Raw genomic sequence first — 21,376 nt, 5'->3', positions numbered from 1 at the left:
TTTAAAATAAGTTAAAATGTTAAAAACTTATCCAACTGGATAGAAGAGAAACGTTGGTAACATTTATTTGTTATGTATTTGTTTTCTTGTTTTTTTTTGTTTTTTTTTTAACCACTTTCGTTTTGTCTATAGTAAAAATGCCCAAATTCAACGTCTTGTAGAGAATGTCCTCTTTGTGTTTCTAAAGCCTCTGTCTCACAGAAGAGACGTTGTATTCTCACTATTCTATCGCGATTTCCTTTTTTTTTTTATATATACATCACTCACCCTTTATCAATGCCTGAAAATCACTCGACGATTAGAGTTAATGAATGTATGGTGGTCATGTCATTGAGACAACGGCATACTAATAGTTATTTATGGAAATGAGGTAAAAATGGATTATTTGAGAGGGGGGGGCTCAACAAGAACTTGTTTACATTGGACTTGAAGAAGACCATATTGTAATTTGCTGGAAAGCAGGCTAGTAGAACAGAGTTCCACAGGTGGGCAGTTTTACGAAAGAAACTTTTTTTCATGGAATTTACGTTTAGACGTAGGCACAGATAAAGAGTGGGGGGAAATTGTTGGTCATTGTAGCTAAACTAGTGTTTAAAATTTAAAAAAAAAATTTTTTTTTTTTTTAAGAGTTTGACTATATGATGATTATAGATTGGAGCTCAGATGAGCACTTGCAATGAAAATAACGATAGAACAAAGACAGGCTTGCAACATCTCTTCCATAGGAAAGGGCATCACCGACTATTTTTTTTTTTTTTTACATGGAGGTCGCCACTTATCAAGGCCTGGAAGCCACTCGGGGATAAGGGTTATTGTGTGTACAGTAATCAGTGGGATAGTGTCGCAGTAATCGTTAGTATTGGAGATTTGAAGTTTTGAAGCCAGTTCACGGTAGGTGCTTGATTAAGATCAAAACAGATTCCCTTCGGAATCAAAAGAAAGAGAATAGTTGCCACCTAGACTTATGGTTAGTGGTAGAATTAAGGGAAGATTTTTGTTTTTTCACTTCTTTAATGTTGCAATATTTTTGAAGAAGGGTAATTATTTGAATAAATATTTCCTTCACACTGCATGAATATGTGACACCATGCCAGAAGTGAGACGAGTAAAGTCAATGCCTCTAAAGAAGGAGTGTTCTGAGATAGCAAAAATTGCCTGGACATCTCATTCGGCATTCCCTTGTCAGTGTGCCTCAGGCAGTAAGCAAAGGACTTACTTTACCCAAAAAACGAGAGGTCTGAAAGAGTAGACCTCTTAGGTAATACTCAAGCAGCTACCTTAGTCCTACAAGTTGATTGTTGAGAACGGATTCTCAACTGGTAGTTCTACCGAAATTCTCCAAGCAACTGAAGCAGCTAAGAGACTAATCCTACTTAAATGACGAGCATGTTAAGAGGGTGTGACCACAAAGATTTGGACAATTCTATTTATAACCATGGGTGATAAGAATGAACCAACCAGATGTAAGAATCTATATATAATTATAAAACTAGGCACCGGCAAAACTGGGGGGGGGGGGAGAGCAGGTAAGTACTTTTTGACGAGTACTTTTTGATGGACCGTCTTTTTAAAAATCTACCAAAAATCAGGTAATTATCCAATCAATACGAAATTTTCTGCGATTATTAAGAGAAGAATGAACTTTATAACAGTGCACTTATTTTTCATAAACAATATTTATATATATATATATATATTTTTTTGCTTACAAAACCCCCTTGTTTTGAGGGGGTTCCAAATATGCTTAAAATAATCATCTGAAATTGAACAAAACATTATGTTGTTGTAAGGGACGGGATTATAGATAAAAAAAAACTTGTTTGCATACCTTATTTTGATGTCTGAATATCAAAACTTCGATTGTGTTTAATTATCCCGCTTTTGAGTTTTGAAGTGTGAAATTCGGTGAATATGTTAAGTAAAATAATTAATTTAAGTTAAGCAAAACAAAAAAAAAATTTTTTAAATATTTATATGAAAAAAGCCATTTTAAAATCTTTGATAAATAAATTAACAATTTTTTAGCGAACCGAATAATGCATGACCATTATTAAACAGGGCATGCTTTGAAGAATCGATACAAAAAAAAAAAATTCGATAAATTTTTTCTTTTAATTATAAATTGATAAAACCACTCAATTGTGGATAAATTGATAAAACCACTCAATTGTGGACCATATAAAAGCAGTCGAACAGATCATTTGTTGAAAAGGGCAAAAAAGGTTTAAAAAAATGAGTCAAAAGTATACGTTACTGAAATTGCTGTAAAAATTTAATGATTGGAGGTAGAAGTTTAAAACTTTGCAACTTTACTAATTTTTGGGTGAGGAATTCAAAAATATGTTTGCCTTGTTTCTAATAAAAAACTTTTGCCACAGAAATATTTTTACTTTGGGGAATTTAAACTCACCAAAAAAAGAATCAACAACAATAAGATTTAGAAATTTGTTATACAAAAAGTCACAAGTCATTTTTTTTTTTTTTCTTTCAAGTATTGAAAAACTTTCAACTTAAAAGACAAGTAAACAAGATATCTTATAGGCAGAGGTCTTACTACAATTCCTTTCCTTATAGATTTTCTCTCAGAATTCTTTCATAAGCTTTTGCTATGGTAGATATATCAAGAACATTCCAAATCCTACCATCACTTGAAACTGGCAATACCTCAAAACCCCATCTGTAAACAAATGCTGACTCTGCCTGTGCAATGTCATCTGACAAAGGCCATTGAAAAACATCTTTTCTATCTTTGGTTTGCGATAAAAATTTTATTACACCATTGGATGCAGATATAAACTCAATGACTTGGCCAATGTAAAAGTTGGTGCCATAGTAGACAGCAACTCATTGTCCTTGATGCTGATAACTGAAGATATCCTGAGATGGTTCTTCATCACAACTGCAGGAGTTATCTGAATGTTCAGCAGATTCACTAAGGGACTTTTTTTGTTGCTTTGGAGGTGGAAATGAATCAACTGGATTTCTTCTCAAGTAGTCTTAGAGAGCAGCTTCCAGTTGAACTTTATTTCCACTGGTGTTGATTTTGATACCTAACACAACCATGAGATATTTCAGTTCAAGTTTATCAAAAACACCTGATAGAACATATAGGTCTCGTTATTTATTTTTAACTTTGGTCATAGTTTAAAATACTGATTTCTCCCTTGAATTTTAACAACAGGTGCGCAAAAAAAAATAGTGTCTCCATTTTCGGCGATAAACTGTAGAAGTACCGTCTCGGGAATTATTAAAAAAAAAAAAATGATTTTTACAGTGAAATTAATTTTTTCATTTACGCGCCATGTGCACATAACTTAATATTTTCAGTTATTATTTTTTAAGTAATGTACAGTGTAATTAAAAAATAATTTAACAAAATCTTCAAATTTATCAAAAACGCCCGATAGAACATAAACAAAAAAAATGTACATTTTTGACGTGAAATTATTTTTTTATTTACACATGACTTGTCGCATGTAATTTAAAACTTAGTGATATTTTGTTAATTTTTTTTTTTTTTTAACTAAAAACTGATTTTTTGGTTTAAAATATACCCAGTTTAATTTTTAAAAGATAATTGAACAATGCTGAAGTTTATCCAACCGAAAGAAGATAAAGCAAAGAATATATGAAAGTTTGAAAGAAGATATAAAAATAAACAACTGACATTATTTTTTAAATTGTAAATTTTCATTTCTTTTATTGACGTGCTTGTCGCACTAAAAATATTATTTTAAAACAATAACTTGGGTTTGTATTACTGTACACATAGATTCGAAAAAGTTGTCAAAAAACAAATATAGAACAAATAAATGTTATCAAAGGCAAGATAAGTTACTTTTCTACCTAACTGGATACATTTTTTTTGTTTTTATTCAATGTAACATGTTTATTCAGCTCGAAAAACATGCAGTGTTTACCGATGTATTGGAAAATTCAAAATGACGCCCGACACTCTCTTTAACATGGTAAGTTTGGGAAAAGGTTTTATAAATAATAAACTAGACAAAATACTATTAAAAAAAACACCGAATATATGTCAACTTATGTCACGGTAATATATAATGAGCGAATTTCTAACAGTATTTTGTCTAGTTTATTATTTATAACATCTTTTCCTGAACTTACCGTATTAAAGAGAGTGTCGGGCGCCATTTTGAATTTTCCAATACATCGGTAAACACTGTATGCTTTTCGAGCTGAATAAACATGTTACATTGAATAAAAACACGAAAAATATATCCAGTTAGGTAGAAAAGTAACTTATCTTGCCTTTGATAACATTTATTTGTTCTATATTTGTTTTTTGACAACTTTTTCGAATCTGTGTACAGTAATACAAACCCAATAACTTTCTATAACTTTTAAATAAACAAAAACAAACCCATAGTGAAACAAGTTGTTTGTTTACATTTTCATTGGGTCGTGCGTGCAGCTCATTCGTGCTGATGGATGATACGGTCACTTGGCATTAATTTGTAAATCTCGATGTGTAGGTAAATTCACTTTTATTAGTGGTGCTCCTTGATTTCTGAGCGTAGTAATATGACACCAACAGATTATTAAAGAGGAGATATTCTCTACAAAACGGTGCGATTTTCGGAATTTTTCCAATTGAATTTCTTTCATATTTCTTTCACTGAAGTTTTCAAGTTGGATTTTTTTGTGAAAAACAACTTAAAACTCTTTTTTTTAAGCTCACCATATTGATAAGTGACCTTTTTTCTTTAAAATGGTACTATTTTTTTTATACCTAGAGACTCTCAATATTGCCAAATTTGAAAAACATTAACATTTTATTGTGTAAAAAATAAAGCCGCATTCACCAAAATTAGTGACATAACTTGAAGTAGCATAAAGAAAAAACTATTAAAGACAAAAAAAAAAAAAATTATATATCTATAAAGCAAAAAGATTAAATTTTATTTAAATCAAAACTTTATCAAAAAACCCCAAAAAATAAAGGAGATATCGCAAGTTGAAGTTAAGGGAAATTTAACTTTATTTACCAGTTTTCGCATCCTAAACTAGGCTAGTTTGGGATACCTACTAATACAGAATTAATTAAAATGAATGTTTAAAAGAATATGCAAATTAGCTAGATCTTTTGCAGATGAATGCAATTCCATGACCCATATATAACAAAGTTGTATTTTCTTTTTAAATGAATAGAAAAAATGGGTTTTTAATACAGCAATATACAAAAAACTCAAATTTATATATATATATATATGTGCTGTCAACTTTAGCATGAATGCAGCATTCCTACTTCCGGTTGTTGAATACATTCATGGCTGTTTACTGTTTATGCTTGCCGATTTGGCATATATAGACATTAATTCTTTATCTGGAAAAGCTTCTCTGACTGGATTTATGCTGCCATGTTTTTTTTTTTTTTTTTTTGCTTGGGTTAACTACATATTTCTATTACAATAATGGCTTGACACTCAAGACTTAAAAATACTAATCATAATTCGGGATCTTAAAACAAAAAGAAAACTCGGACAAAAAATTAGAATTTACAAAATAATCTGTAAAAATCAGACAATAAATTGATAAGGCCGATTAATTATTCATTCTTTCTCTGCTAACAGTATTAATCAAAAGCAATCAATAAACTTTGGCAGCCACTTTGGGAGCTAACTGCTTCAATATAATCCCGTTTTTATATAACCTCTGCTATTTTTCCATTTTACCTTACCATCTAACGCCCCCCCCCCCAATGACTATATGTTACATAATTATCTTACGTTCTGCCTTTTTCTTCTTTTTAAGTGTCTTCGTTATGTAGTTTGAGAAATCTCTTCTCAAGGTGAGTACAGAATATACTATTTTTTTTTTTTTTTTTTTTTATACTCATGTTCACCCCTTACAAAGCATATCGCCACTTGGATGTAAGGGGCTACTATTTGAGGCCATGTCTAGAAAAGATAAACAAGATATTTGTTTGTTACATTTAAACTTCTGCATATCAGTACAGCCAGGGAAGCAGGCAGCAGGAAGGAAATTCCATAATCTAGCTGTTCGAGGGAAGAAACTATTAGAATAGAAATCTTTCTGGCATTTAGGAACAACAACAGTGAAGGAGTGAGATCTTATTGCTAAGCGGGTTTGTCGGGGATATTTACGTTGAGGGGGGTACAAATGAAACGAGTTCATCAGAACACATTCCATTAAAATATGTCTGCCTAAAACTTTCGACAGAGGCGACGGATTTTCACGAGATTGGTATCATTTTGAAGCTCGACTCTTCGGACAACAAATATCGAAAAATTGGCTAGAAACATTAATTCCTTCACCCTCAACTGAGCACTTTTCTACAGGGAGGGGTCACTTTTTTCACCGATATTTTCGAAAGTCATCCCGTCTTTTCGATTGACTAGCCACTTCCGGTTTGGTGATGGATGCAACGGCAAAGACGTCACGTTTTTTTTTTCACATTCTTTTTCTCCTTCGTGGTACGGGTTCGAGCCTGTCTGCCTACTATCATTTTTTTTTTTTTTTTTTTTTTTTTTTCTCAACACACCTGGCCAACACCAGTTACCCAAGCTAGTAATAAATATATGGCAAAATCATGTTGACACACTGGTTCTCGTTAGATCACCAAAGTTAAACAATGTTGAGACTGGTCAGTATCAGATGAGTGACAATTTGGGAATACCAGATGCTGTATGTAGGAGGACAAGATCAGCAAAAAAGTAATGTTGTCATCTTCCCTGACAGAGATGTACAAGTGCCTGGAAACAGGTTGTGAAATTGATATTCCCATGAAACTTCCTCCAAAGAAGGAAGGTGATTCAAACCTGTCCAGGGTGAAAGCTGCTTTAGTCAGTCTCCATAATAAAGACCAATGGGTATTTCATTGCATATAAATATACAAAGATCGTTCCAAAAGTAAAGCCTCTTTTTTTTTTTTTTTTTTTTTTTTAACTCAAAAAGTTGAAGAGCTACAAAAATGTGAATAGTATGATTAAATCGAGCGACCTTTGTACTCCAGAATTTATTTTTCTACATAGTCATCACCATTCTCAATGCACTTCTGCCAGTAATTCAATGCCGTATCTTTGCTTCTGATGCACGTCCATGACAGGGGTTGCTTTCTTAAAGCCTCAAGAAAACATTATAAAATTGCCTAACGTCAAGAGGTCGAGAGGGCAGGGGAGTCGAGTTCTTGCAACTGAACTGAACAAGTCGGAATGTAGAAAGTTGTATGAATGCTGACAACAATCTTTTTTTTTTTTTATGACAAAATCAAATAAGGAAAGGAAGAGATAGAATAGATTAAGACTTGAAGAAAAAAGAAAAAGGAAAACGAGGCTAGAATTCAAATTGATTTAAAAAATACAAGCCGTTAGAAGTGAATATCTTATAAGAAATTTTAAATGGATGACTTCCAACATGAAAATAGTAGTCTGAAAGATTCTAAGGTTCTTTTCTAAAATTCCCTCTCTGTTAGAAAAACAAAGATAAAACATCTGTATAATGTACATATTCCAAAAATCATGTAAATTGATCAAGTAGTTTTATTTTTATAAAGAAAATCATTTTAAAATGAGGAATGGGAATTCATAGGCATTACAAACATAAATCTAGCAAGTATGAATTATTCTTGAGTTATCTCCATTCTTGAGATTGTTTTCAAAATAGCAAGCAAGACAGTCACTCTTTGGATACTCATAAAATTTGATTTTTTTTATTTAAAGATAAAAATATGTGATCAATTTGCGTGATTTTTGGAATATGATATTTTCATTTTGTCACAAGTACATACATCATACAGACTTTTTTTTAATTTTTAAAATGTTAACAAATATATTTTCATTGTGATTTTTTTTATAAGCATTGTTTCTCTAAGTTTTGTTTTTCTAAAATATTTTGGAGTGTTTATTTAGAACAACACTTAATTAAAACAATGTATATAGACTAGTTGACTACCCTGCATTGCCCGGTCATACAATATGATTAAACATGATATTTTAATTTATGCAGGTTGCATATGTATTATTATAGAATCAATCCTCTATTGATTATTATATATTACAAGGAATAATTTGCCCGGGGGACTAATTCACAAAAAAAAAAAAAATAAAAAAAAAATAATAATGTTGTTCATCGAATTCCGTCTGTATTTGTTTACAATATCACGTCAACTGATATTTGGGCTTGATGATAAATGCTCTGGAAACTCATTTTTAATTAATGTTTAATTTTAAAATATGCAAACAAAGAAATGATTTGCAGTGATTTTAAATGGTACCTCTTCTTTTATCGTAAATTGAACTTATTAATAAGAAAAAAATTAAAATAGTGAAGTACACCCGGGCTTGAACAGGGGATCATTCGATCTGTAGTTGGATGCTTTATCACTGAGCTGTATCTCCAGATTACAATAAATCTAATTTTTTTTTTAAGAAGAAATGATTTGCTGAGATTTTATTATTTCCCTTGGCCGGTGTAACATAAAGTACACCTCTGTAAAAAAATGGTCTTTTTTATCTATAAGAGAGTAAAGACTATTTTTAAGATCAGATTTTTTCGATTTTCGATACTTATCAAATGAATTTCTGTACAAAACATTTGCCAAAGATAGAGTCAGCTGTTTCGGAACCTATGAGGAAAGAATTCATACACACAAACACACACAGTGACTTTCATATAATATTAGATAAATTAATCTATTGATTTAATGTTACTTTTTCTTTTATTTTAAACTGAAATGTGACAAATCGACAGACAGAGCCTCTTACAGAAATGCATGGACACATTAAAAAATATTACATCAAATAGCGATCTTCGTTCTTCTTCTATTAATTTTATGTCACTTTCCTCTTGTTCAGACGTCAGATGTTTTTTTTTATATCATACAAGCTCGCTCTTAATTTTATTTTATTTCGGACTATTAGTCTCATCTTTATTAGTTGTTGTGTTTTTAATCTTTTTATTGGTTCACAACGTTTCGGCCAACTTCCTCTGGCCTTCGTCAGGTGGTAACCGCGACGGATAGGAACTTCGAATCTCCTAACTGCATTCTCAGCCATCACTGCCATCCGTAGTTGTTGTCGTAGGAGATTCGAAGTTCCTATCCGTCACGGTTACTACCTGACGAAGGCCAGAGGAAGTTGGCCGAAACATTGTGAACCAATAAAAAGATTAAAAAAAACAACAACTAATAAAGATGAGACTAATAGTCCGAAATAAAATAAAATTAACATATAATGCTCATCTCAAAAATAAAAAATTCCAATTAAGGTATAATATATATATAAGCTCGCTCTTTACTTCTTGGTTCAGCGAGAGAGCAGTCTCCAAGTTCTACCACGCGCGATCTTGTCCAATAACTTGTTTGGAAACTGATTAACTAGCTTTAAATAAGAAAATCAAATTTTATGAGTAACCAAAAGAACAGCTGTCTTGTCCACCATTTAGAAAACAATCTAAAAAAATACAAAGGGAAATAACTCAACAATAATTCAAATTTGCATGATTTATGTTGTAATACCTACAAATTCCTATTAATCACTTAAAAATGATTTTCTTTTTTTTTTTTTTTTTTTTTTTTTTTTTTTACAAGGTAGTCACCACCTATCAAGGCCCGGAAGCCACTCGGGGATAAGAGTCATTGCGTGTACAGTAATCAATGCGATAGTATCGTAGTAATCGTTAGTATTGGAGATTTGATAACGTGTCTTACTTCCGTAAGGGGGCGGTTCATTTTCTTTATAAAAATAAAACTACTATATGATTTTTGGAGTATGATATTCTTTTTCTCCATTTCTTTTCTTTAGATTGACTGTGCAACAAGCCAAACATCTTCCTGTTCTCTCATTGGTGCCGCCTTCCGTGACTTCACAACGGACTTTACATGTGACGCCAACCAACAACTCTCAATGGGAAAAATATAACAAAATTGTATATCCGCCCACAAAGCCCGGCGAGGATGTGAGGCCAGCAGTAAGTACTGGTTCTACTATTTATGTCCGACAAATTAAGGCAAAACAAATGGATGCTGTGATACTATCGATTCCCCCCCCTCCCCCTCCTCTCTGACTGTTAGGAAAAAGAATAATTTCTGATTTAGATGCAGATATTCCTTCAGCATTTAAGCTGAGAATTCTGAATTTCTTCACGGTTACTTCCAGTGGCCGAGGGTTAATCCTTTTACCACCTCTGGTAACGGGTATATTTCTATGCGTGGTGTAGCAATCGGTCTCTGAAGATTAACAGGGGCACCATGTGAAGCTTTGCTACTTGCCCCCAACCAGGTACAAACGATGCACCACCTTAGGGAAAACTGGCGATTGGGTCCTCATTGCTCAAACCAAGACCTTAAGGAGGCAAACAGCACCGCCATGCGATGGGTTAATTTCTATTGCGATAAGATATGATGATGATGAGGAAGAAAGAAAAAAGAAAAAGATAAAATATAACAAAAAAAAGAGAGGAAATAAGTTTAGCAGCAGAACAAAGGTTTAAAAAGCTGTTCACAAAGGAACACAAAAGGAAGCTGAATAGAATTGTTAAACAAGGTGTGGTAGTTATTTTAGGACAAAGGACTGCACAATGGAGGTCAATATATTTTAGAGTTAATTTTAGAAGTGACTGAGTTTTACGTTGGGTATGGTATGCAGACAGTCTTGGTTGATGAGTTATTAGAGTTAAGGAGAGTTGTGAGTTTGACCAGGAGAAAGTTGCGGTTTGGACCAGATTGGGAGATCAACCAACTGACAAACATAGACTCAACAGAAAACTAAGATGTGGACCGTAGGCAAGATTTTTGTAGACCAGATGCCTTCATGACGCCAATCCAGTGAGATGACGTTGACCAGCGTTTTTAATGAGACATAATCTCATATGATCGGCCATCATGACTAGAGATCTAGAAATAGACTTAAGGACAATTACTTGAATAGATGATGTTTTCTGCTGTCATGATCATCCAAGGGAGAGAACTCATGATGTAGAGTTCAATGGTTGAATACCATTGATCATGCATCATCATCATCATCATCATCATCATCATCATCATATTCGGTTTAATGTCCGTTTTACCTGGTCGCATGTGTTGGATAGCTTTTAGAAATTGACTTCCAAACTAACCTATCTCTGGCCAGGTCTTTATTCATCTTTCTCAAGAATATTCTAATCACTTGTTCCCAAGTTTAGCCTTTCCCTGCCAACTGACCCTGCCACCTCAACTGTTCTACATCTACTAACCCGAGAATTTTGACCCATTGTTTCATCATCATATTTGATTTAACATTTGTTTGATATGCTGGCATGTGTTAACGGCTTTTAAAAATTGACTTTCAAACTTATTTCTGATCAGATTTTCTTGGAAGTTATTTTCTTAAATTTCTATAGGCAGGATGTCCTCCTGACACTAACCAAGTTAAGTGACGGGACCAACGTTTTTAATGAGACACCAAGACTAAAGGGATATAGAAATAGGCTTAAGAGAAATTACTTGGATGGATGGGGGGGGGGTTCTGTTTATCATGATGATTCAAGGGAGAGAACTCATGATGAATCAAACTAGCACTTGTTCTCATCCATTCTTTTATTATCACACTAGCGAGGGGTACCCGGCATTGCCCGGGTGTTTGGAGGTGTGTGTGTGTGGGGGTGGGGGGTTTAAAAAAAAGAGTAAGTATGAGGATCGAACCCGAACCCTTGAGGCAAAGATGTAAATTAAAGTGTGAAAAAAAAAAAAAAACGTGCGATGTTAACCATTGCCCCACCGCGAGATGCTAACGGAAACACGTTTGAATTTATTTAATTAGTTGGATTTAGCAGGTGCCCGTTTTAATGAGTTAATGAAGTCAAGTTTGACTGCAGGATAGTATTTATTTACTGCTGAACGCTTTTTTTTTCCCACCCCCAAGATGTTATAGGAAAAAGACTAACCCACATGCGGCGAGCAACAAATATTGAATATTTATCTTCCCGAAATCGAGCAAATTAAATAGACAGGCGAGCTTCATTGTTAAGTGTGAGATATTACGATTTATATGTGATATAAAAAGTTTTAAAAAGTTGTGAACCGACCGACCGCTTCTCTGAAAGAAGCCTTTTGTAGACACACAGAAAAAGCGAACACACATACATACATACATACATTTTCGCTTTTATATTTATAGATTTGGTTTGACATCCATTTTACATTCTGGCATGTGTTGGACGGCTTTTAGAAATCGACTTCCAAACTAACCTATTTCTGCCATGTATGCCATTATAATAAGTGGTCATGGCTAATCAAGACAAAGAATAGGAAAGAACTTTTACTCACATTTTGTTTTGTACAACAACATTTATTTCCTCACTAGCAGGTTGCCTGGCGTTGCCCGTCTGTAAAATATGTTTAACTATGATATTTTGATTAATGCAGATTTTGTATTTATTATTATACTAGTGGAGGTATCTGGCATTGAAGTTGGGTTTGGGACACAGCTGCTAACTCAAAAATAAAAGAACGAATAAAAACAGGAAAATGTAATCAGGTAGAAAAAGTATGTGAAAACTAGTTTAAGTGAACTCAGTCTAAAACAAAGTGAAAATAATTAAAAAAAAAAAAGTAGAATTTGTTTTAAGCGAAATACCCATTATAAAAATGAAAAATAAAATTTAAAAAAATAACATTACTTAACCCAAATGTTAAAACTTTCTTTTAAAACCTCTGATAAAAAAAAAAGGTCAAAATAAGGAAATTGTTTTTAAAGTTACAAAACAACCCTGTTTTAAAAAAAAATGTTATGTGTCGTTACAAAAATGAAATGAAAAAATAAATCAGTTTTAAAAAAGTAGAATTTGTTTTAAGCGAAATAATCGTTATAAAAATGATTATTAAAAGAAAAACTTCGAAATAAGAAAAATGTTATGGCAATTAAAAACTTTTTAACTCTGATAAAATGTTAAATTTTTCTTTTTAAAACCTGTGATAAAAAATCGAAATAAGGAAATTGTTTTTTAAAATTATAAAACAGCCCTGTTAAAAAGCAAAAAAGACCATCATTACGTGTACTCAAACGTGAAAACTATAGCTTATGATACAACCTCCTAATCCACTGCTCCATGAGGCTAACAGCGAAATAACGTTGAAAATTCTGTTATTTAAACAAATTCAAAAAATAATGCTTGACTGTGCGTGCATAGTTTTCGAAGTCGTTTAGAAAGACACGATTTTCCAGACCCTTCCTTGATTTAAATGTTTATTTCTATATGAAATAATTGACCATTTTTTATAATTCTCACATATTATTCGACCGAGACATCGCTCTTTCAGATGGTACCAGTCTCGACCCAGTCTGACACGCGTGTCGAAAGTTTTTGGCAGACATACATATGCACAAACACACAAACAGATTTATATAATTGAAGATTGGATTGGACCCTATATATAGTAATGATTTAAAAAGTTAAAAAAAATATAACTCATGTGTCACCACTAAGAATCGATGGTCCTGGATATGACCTAAAACTATATCCGATGGTGAGGCCCCACCTTGCGGGTCTTGGGGAGTGTGGAGCCACCCTTTAATTGCCATTGCTCCCAGGTCCACTCTGACCCGGAGTGGTAGTACCTGTTAGGGTCCCAACTATGGGTTAAATAGAATCAGACTTAAAAAACAAATATACTCCATTAAAAATCGTTCCTCAAAATAACTAGAGTCGGCATTAAATAACCTGAAAAAGGTTGATATGCCATAAAACAAAAACAACCAACCAACCAACCACTAAGAATCGAGACCAAAACATTTAGTTTATGATTTACTTTTTCTTTTGATGTTAATGCCTGAGCTATGAAGACATGTTTGCTACAAGGCTAAACATTAAAACATGAACCAATAGCTATTACGTTACACATGCATATTTGTAATGCCGTCATTCGACCGTCACCTAGTAAATTCCATTTTTTTAAGTTTTCACACTTTTGCACCAATTTTCCCTGACTAAAACCCAAAGAAAGTTTTGCATGGGTTCGAATACCCTATATATTAAGTTTCATGTCTGTAGACCAAAAACTGACAGAAGTTTGGTAGGCAACATTTTTTAAACAAATATGTATGCATACATAAATATATAGAGAAAGAGGCTTGTGTTTACTATAAACTTTTTACACAAATATTACACAAGTATATATCGTGTTGAATATCTGCATGAATATAATTACACGTAATAGTTAACTAAAGATGATCATCCCATAAGAAAACCCCCCAAAAAACTAATAGGGAATTAATTAAAATGAATGTTTAAAAGAATATGCAAATTTGGCTAAATCTTTTTCAGATGAATGAAATTCCACAATCCATATATAACAAAGTTGTATTATTTTAAATAAATAGAAAAAAGGTTTTTAATATGAATATCAATACACAAAAAAAAACAAATTCATAGGAGTATCTCATTACAGCTGTAACATCCTTCACGTAATTGTCTTTTCGAGCATCATTCATGTCTCTCACTTGATCGCGAACGTTATTCATGTCTCTCCCAAGATCTTGAACGTTATCTTTTCTCTCTGGTGACATCATTTTACATGTATTTACATACGTGCATTCACGCTATATTACAGAAACACTAGATGAATGCAAGAGTAATTCTTGAATGATTTGATTTTGAGATGATGGTCGTGATCATGCAAAAATAGGCACTATTTCCAGTACAAAATAGCCGAATAAAAGGAACGAGATGTTTTGCTCAAGGAGAAAGATATTTTTTGTGCGCCACATTATTCGCATGTGTATTTAATGTTTGTCGGTCTATTGGTTGTTGGGGTTTTAGCCAGTTAACCATATTTCCTAACTTCCGGTGCGTCTGCTACCGGAAACAGTGACTAGGCAAATCAGTTCCTTCATTTTTATTGTTCTTCAGTATTTCTATTGTGAAGCGATTTATTGAAATAAAATATAAGAAAAGGATATTATTGAAAAGTATACAATAAAAATAAGAAAATTACAAAAAGATAAAAATAACACAATTAGTCTTTATTTGCACTTTTAATAACAAAATCAAAAAAATAAGTTTTTATTTATTTGATATTTTATAAGAAATATGTTTATGAAATTATAAAAATGTTTTTTATTTGAATTTATATAATAAATATATGTTTATGAAATTATAAAATTAAAATTTCTTATTTTGAATGTTGTGGTTGGCATTCTTCATGCACTAAATAGTTTGTTATTTATATTTAAAAAGATTTTGGAATGTATTTTTTAGGAAAAAAAATAGTGCAAAAAGTGTTTTCAATAATTCTTTAAAAATAAGTGCAAAAAGTGTTTTCAATAATTCTTTAAAAATAATAAAATTCTTAATTAAAATAAGACCAAAAAAACTTTTCAATGATTATTAAATAAGAAAATGATCGGAAAAACATAATTAAAAAGAGTACATGCATAGGTGAGATATAGGTGTGAGGAAAAAAAAGTGAAGGAACTGATTTGTCTTGTGACCGCTTCCGGTAGCAGCCACACCGGAAGTTAGGAAGTACATTAGCTGACTATTATCGTTGTTGGTGAAGGGAAGAAAGAAGTGCTGTTGCTTGTTGTTGAGCAGCATTCATTCATATCATATGAATCAAACGTTTCTATTCTTGGCATTCATTTTTCTGATATCTTTCTAGTTAGAATTTTTTCCAGAAAGACATTGAATACTTACGGTAGGAACTATGTAAAAGTATCCAACATCCCTAAGCGCAAGTGTTTTTGCGGAACATACTGGATTCGAACTTGGCACACCCAGATTGTCAGTCTGTCGATAACCACTTAGCTACCGTCATCTCTTTGCTGCTGCAGATACTAAGAGCTAACATCTTTGTTGTTAGTGAAGAGAAGAAAAATAATCTAGCACAAATGTTTGTTCTTTCAGCTTTAAATTATCTATGTGACTGAAAGAGGAATTAAGTAACTAAATATATCTCACATTCTCATCATTTCCTCCTAGTGATGTGATCATTTCAATATTTGTCCCCGATTCTGATACAGTTACCGAAATCTGTAAATAATCTATAGAGGTTGTTATTTTTTCCCTGATTAGTGTAAAAAGACATGTTAAATGTGCAGATATTTTCTCAAACATAAAAATAAACATGTGGGGGAAGATTTGTAGAGTTTAGTTTTACTGGTAGTTTAAGATTAAAAATATTTATTTTTTTATCATTACTACCGGCAGTGGACGAATTTGTTTTAAACAAAAGCAGATAAAAAACGACAATTAAAGGAATCGTTTTGGGCATCGGAAAATAAGCATAAATTTTTTCCAATACCGATTCCGATTAATCATTCCAACACTACTTCCTTACATGTTTTCCTTGGCTTGCCCCTGCTACCTCAACTGTTCTACATCTACTAAATGCAGCACTCTGATCCATGTGACAAAACCAGCTAAGTCTCCTGTTCTACGCACCTACATATGATGGCTGGATTGAGTCTGTAAATTAAATATATTCGTTAAATTTGTACTTTTTAGTGATGAAAATTTTATTTTTAACTGAAGTGTGATGGAAGGAGAGAACTGCTATCAAGCATACATTGATTGACATATCTAAAAGAAAATGTGTTGTCTAAAAAAAAAAAAAAAAAAAAATTTTTTTTTTTTTTTTTTTTTTTTCTCTCTGGCCTACCTTGGATTCTGAATAACAGCAAGTCTCCTCTTCCCACATCTCTGGTTTCTTTATTATTGTAACTCACTTGGAGTACTCACACTAGTTATTACCGGTGATTTCCTGCTTGTAATTACCAGTAGCATTCTATGAATTCTGAATGATAGCCAGTCTCCTCACATTCTCATTACTTTCTGGTCCATTCCTTTATTATCATTAATAGGGCTGTGACAACAGCATATTCTTTTCATTGTTTTGACTCTTGAGTATATATCCGTTAATATCTTATATGTTTTTATATAGACGGATGTGGTTCTCGGTTGATTAAGTGTGTTTAACTATGTCGGATATATACCCGAGAGTCAAAAGAATGAAAAGAATATTCTTTTGTCACAGCCATAGTTATCGTAACTCACACAAACCCATTTTTGCCTCCTTCATTTCTCAACCCTATCAACTACTCAAACTATGTCTACTCTCAACCTATTCTTGGGTACGACCTGAAAATATAACTGGTGGTGAGGCCTAATGTTTGGGAATTTGGAAAGTTTGGAGTCATCCTTTAGTTGTCAATACTCTCAGGTCCATTCTGACATAGTGATAGCACTTGTTAAGATCTCATTGTTTGTAGACTATTTACTATAGTTTCATGAGAAACGTGCTAATGAACCCTTTTTTTCTCCTCTTACTGGTGACGTCCCTGACTTTAGCTGTTCCTGGGTTCCGAGTGATCACTTGGTACCAGCTCGTAAAAAAAGTTTCCTCCCCCTAATAAAGACCTCATATGTTGAAGAGTCTTGTTTGTCAGATTATCACTCACCCCACGTTATCCAGGTTATGAGTGTAATCTTTCTGCATTGGTTATCAGTATTGTATTACTGCGGGGTAGAGATTATGTTTAAGAAAAGAAGTTGCAAGCCTGTCTCTGCTTTATTGTTATTTTCATGGCAAGTGCTTGTCTGAGCTTCAATCTATGGTCCCCCCTCACCAAACTTTAACGAAAAACACTCGTCTAGCCAAAAACCATTATCAATAATTTCCCACGCTCTTTATCTATGCCTAAACCTAAACGTAGATTCCATGAACAAAGCTTCTTTCTTAGAACTGCACGCCTGTGGAACTCTATTCCGTTTGCCTGCTTTCCAGCTGACTACAATTTGATTGTCTTCAAGTCCAATGTAAACAAGTTCTTGATGAACCATCCCCCTAAGTAATCCAATTTGCAAAATTTCCACTATCTATGATTACTACACTAGAATCTCATCGACTAATGTATACCCATTAACCCTTATCCTCAAGTGGCCTCCGGCCTTGATAAGTGGTGACTCCTTTGTAAAAAAAAAAAAAAAAAAAAAAAAGCCAGAAAAATGAATAGCAATTTGACGTTTGTTATTTTTTGTATAAAAATATTTAAATAAATGTTACAATATGAAGAAAAAAAAAATGTTTAATGGTACTTTTCTATCTTAAGTGTTTTTTGGATTTTTGATTTATAAGTTTTGGCCGATTTTAGTTGGTGACGACTTCCCTAAATCTGGGAGTAATATCTATGGCTCTGTCCTCCTCTTCGTATACAGAAATTATAATTTATTAACTTTTCTTTTTCCCATCTCCAAATCAGAGAGAATCTATATATTAATACAATAGTGTGTGTTATTTTCTATGTCACGCTTACATCCGGATCATTTAATTGTTATGTACTTCCATTTCTTGTCATGATTAATTTTACCAAAAATTCTTCATAAGTTTTGGTTTCGGTTTCAATTTCGATTATAGCTGATGGCACTTAAATGATCTATTTTTTTTATAAATAATTTTAGCAAGAATTCTTCATAAGTTTTGGTTTCAGTTTCGATTATGGCAGAAGAAACTCAAGTTATATATACATATATCGTTTCATAAGTTTTTATTTTGGTTTCGATTCAAGTTAATACACCCAAGTCATATGAAATCTGCAAGATTTAAAATGCCATATTTAAGTATACTTTACAACCGAGCTTGGCCAGGTGTTCGTGCTAGCTTAGATAAATGCTTTTGCAGTTTTAACAAAAGAGCTACAATAATATCAGAGGGTCTTCATTTACACTGAACATCTACAGAATACCAACATCAATATATTACATATGAATGAGTCCCCTGTAGAATTTACACAGGTCCTGCTAGTTCAAAATTAATACTCTTTCTCGTCTTTTCCTCAAATCAGAGAAATACCTTTTGACAGTTTCATCCATGGCAATGTCCACTGACCTCGGTGACCCTAGTTACAAGCAATCTGAGCAGGGTCATAGGTCACACCTGTTAGTCGAGTATCTCTATTCCTGGGAACCAATTTTGATTGTGTTTTTTGCTATATTTAATAAATTTGTAGACTTGTTTTTCCTTTTTCAATCTGACAATATTGTCACACATCAAACTATACCAGCAAGGTCACCCGATGTTTCCCTGGGCACAAATATCATTGCATCAATAAAATTCTTAACGTTTTCATGCACTTGTGTATTTTGAGAATGAGCAGTTTTCATGTTTTAAAATATTTCATATTTTTTATGAATTTTAAATTTTATGTAAATTTAAAATTTATTTGTAAATTTTAAATTTTTAGTAAATTAAAAAAATTTTCATATTTTTCATAAATTAAAAATGTTTTTTTCATCAATTTTATTTTTACAGGTTTAGAGTGAGTACCTGCATCTTTGTTATTATTATCATCACAAAGTTTCAATGGTTTTACTCCCTAGGCATCTTCAGGTGTCAAACTTTGGAACTGTCATGAGATTTTGAACTTTATTTTGGTGCCCTTGCTTAGGATTGAACTCAGAACCTCAAAATAACCTACAGACTAACTAACATCTTGAAAATTAGCGATTTTTTTTTTTTTTTATGAAAAAAAATGTTTTAAAATAAAATGTGTAGATTTTTTATTTATTTAATAAATAAAGTAAATCAGAATGTAATGAATTTTTTTTTTTTTTTTTTTTTTTTTTTTTTTTAATTCAGGAAGTCACACATGTACGGAAAAATATAAAATCCAGTACTTTGAAATTGTGGTATATTGCTTGCATGGTAAGTATTATTTATTTTGGAGTAGGATTGCCTAGCATTTAGTACAATAAACCATATTATTGTTGATATGACTAAAGTCACAAAGAGTGATTAATTCAGTGATATTTAATATATAAAATTAAGTTAGTTGAACTTTCAATGTTAAACAGAAATAGTCATGCATCTGGTATGACAAATAGATACTTGATTCTGAGTAGCCTTTTTTCTATTTTTTTTTTTACTTTGTTATCAGCACAAATAGATACTTGATTCTGATTAGCCTTTTTTTCTGTTTTTGTTTTATTTTTTACTTTATCAGCACAAATAGATACTTAATTCTGAGTAGCCTTTTTTCCTATTTTTCTCTTTACTTTATCAGCAAAAATAGGTATTTGATTCTGGCTAGCCTTTTTTCTTTTCTTTTTTTTAATTTATGTTATCAGCACAAATGTAAATTGGTTCATTTCAGTTATTTTCTGATAATAGTTAGACTGAAGATGAATATTGGCACAATACATTCGTCGATAAACTTTCTACATTAGCATAAATATGTGTGTGTAAATCTGTTTCTTAATTATTACCCGTTTCCCTTGTTTCGTCTGCTGTCTTTTGAATACAACATACAAGGTGGAAGCATCCTTGTGTTAGGGAACATACTACAACATGTGCGCTGCTACAAACGTCATCTTCATATTTAGTTTAACATCCGTTTCATATGCTTGCATGTGTTAAACAGCTTTAAGAAATTGACTTTCAAAAGTTCATTTTTTATTTTTAATCACTTCCTCTCGTGTTTATCTTGGCCTGTGAACCGGACCACCTTAACTATTCTACGTCTACTTATCGGTTCTTTTGTTTTTCATTTTTAAATTTTCTGATCTATTATTATATAAAAAGAAACTTTTACATGTGTATAAGTTCGTTCCCTATGGACTCCAAAATGGCTAGGGCGATTTTTATGAAATTTCACACAAATGTACTTTATGTATCTGACAGTGTTCTTAGATAGGCTTTGTATCAGAATGTTTTCAATAAGTATCGATAATCAAAAGAAATCTGATGAAAGAAGGAACCGGCGATTTGACCAAAGTTAAAACTTTATATAGACATAAAATCAACAGTAAGTTCTTTGATATGACAGGGGCGCGTTCGAAATGAATGTTTCTGTTTAGAGCATAATTAAACTATGATACTTGACTTTTGTATTTAAAACTTTTAGTGAAGCCATTATTTATAGATAATTTCATAAAATCAACGGTAGATTCTCTACAGTGCAATATAAACTACAATGATTAAGTTACTGTAGAATGGCATGTGCAGTATCCACCCGGTGCACCGCAATGGGTCCACGACTAGAGCAGGTAATCAATCAATTTGATTGAAAAATGAGTGATTTCATTGATTTTGATGACAATAAAAATATGAGAGTGTGAAACATTCATTGATCATCATTCAATCCCATCAAGATTGGGTCTCTCTGCTAGTTTAAAAATAAAACTACATGTTTTTTGGTGTACGATATTTTATTTCCAATAGATAATCAACATCAACAACTTTTGATCGATAAACTGTTGTCACATAATGTCTTTTTTTTTTTTTTTTTTGTTAACAGATTCGAGGAATGTCTATTGATGAAGCTTTGAAGCAGTTGTCATTTCATAAGAAAAAAGTATCTGTGGCCGTTAAAGAAGTACGTATTTTTTTAATTAAAGGAATTGAGCAGATCTTAGAAAACAT

At 32.3% G+C, this 21,376-nt stretch overlaps 2 protein-coding genes across 2 annotated transcripts in view; one reads left to right on the top strand and one right to left on the bottom strand.

The window, feature by feature from the left end:
* The window catches only part of LOC145259266 (polyprenol dehydrogenase-like), a 244,249-nt gene that overhangs the window by 28,743 nt on the left and 194,130 nt on the right, over positions 1–21,376 (bottom strand). The gene's annotated exons all lie outside the window — the stretch shown is intronic.
* Positions 1–21,376, top strand: part of LOC145259267 (large ribosomal subunit protein uL22m-like) — a 44,263-nt gene that overhangs the window by 3,042 nt on the left and 19,845 nt on the right. Inside the window, exons 2-5 of the mRNA XM_080117107.1 lie at positions 5,776–5,812; positions 9,786–9,951; positions 19,595–19,660; positions 21,252–21,329. Of these exons, the coding sequence (XP_079973233.1) occupies positions 5,776–5,812; positions 9,786–9,951; positions 19,595–19,660; positions 21,252–21,329 (347 nt within the window). The remainder of the gene's footprint in view (positions 1–5,775; positions 5,813–9,785; positions 9,952–19,594; positions 19,661–21,251; positions 21,330–21,376) is intronic.

Source organism: Euprymna scolopes, chromosome 34, assembly GCF_053919585.1.
Source record: "Euprymna scolopes isolate OS-2025 chromosome 34, ASM5391958v1, whole genome shotgun sequence".
In the NCBI taxonomy this organism is placed as follows: domain Eukaryota; kingdom Metazoa; phylum Mollusca; class Cephalopoda; order Sepiida; family Sepiolidae; genus Euprymna; species Euprymna scolopes.
This window is presented reverse-complemented; position numbering and strand designations above follow the sequence as displayed.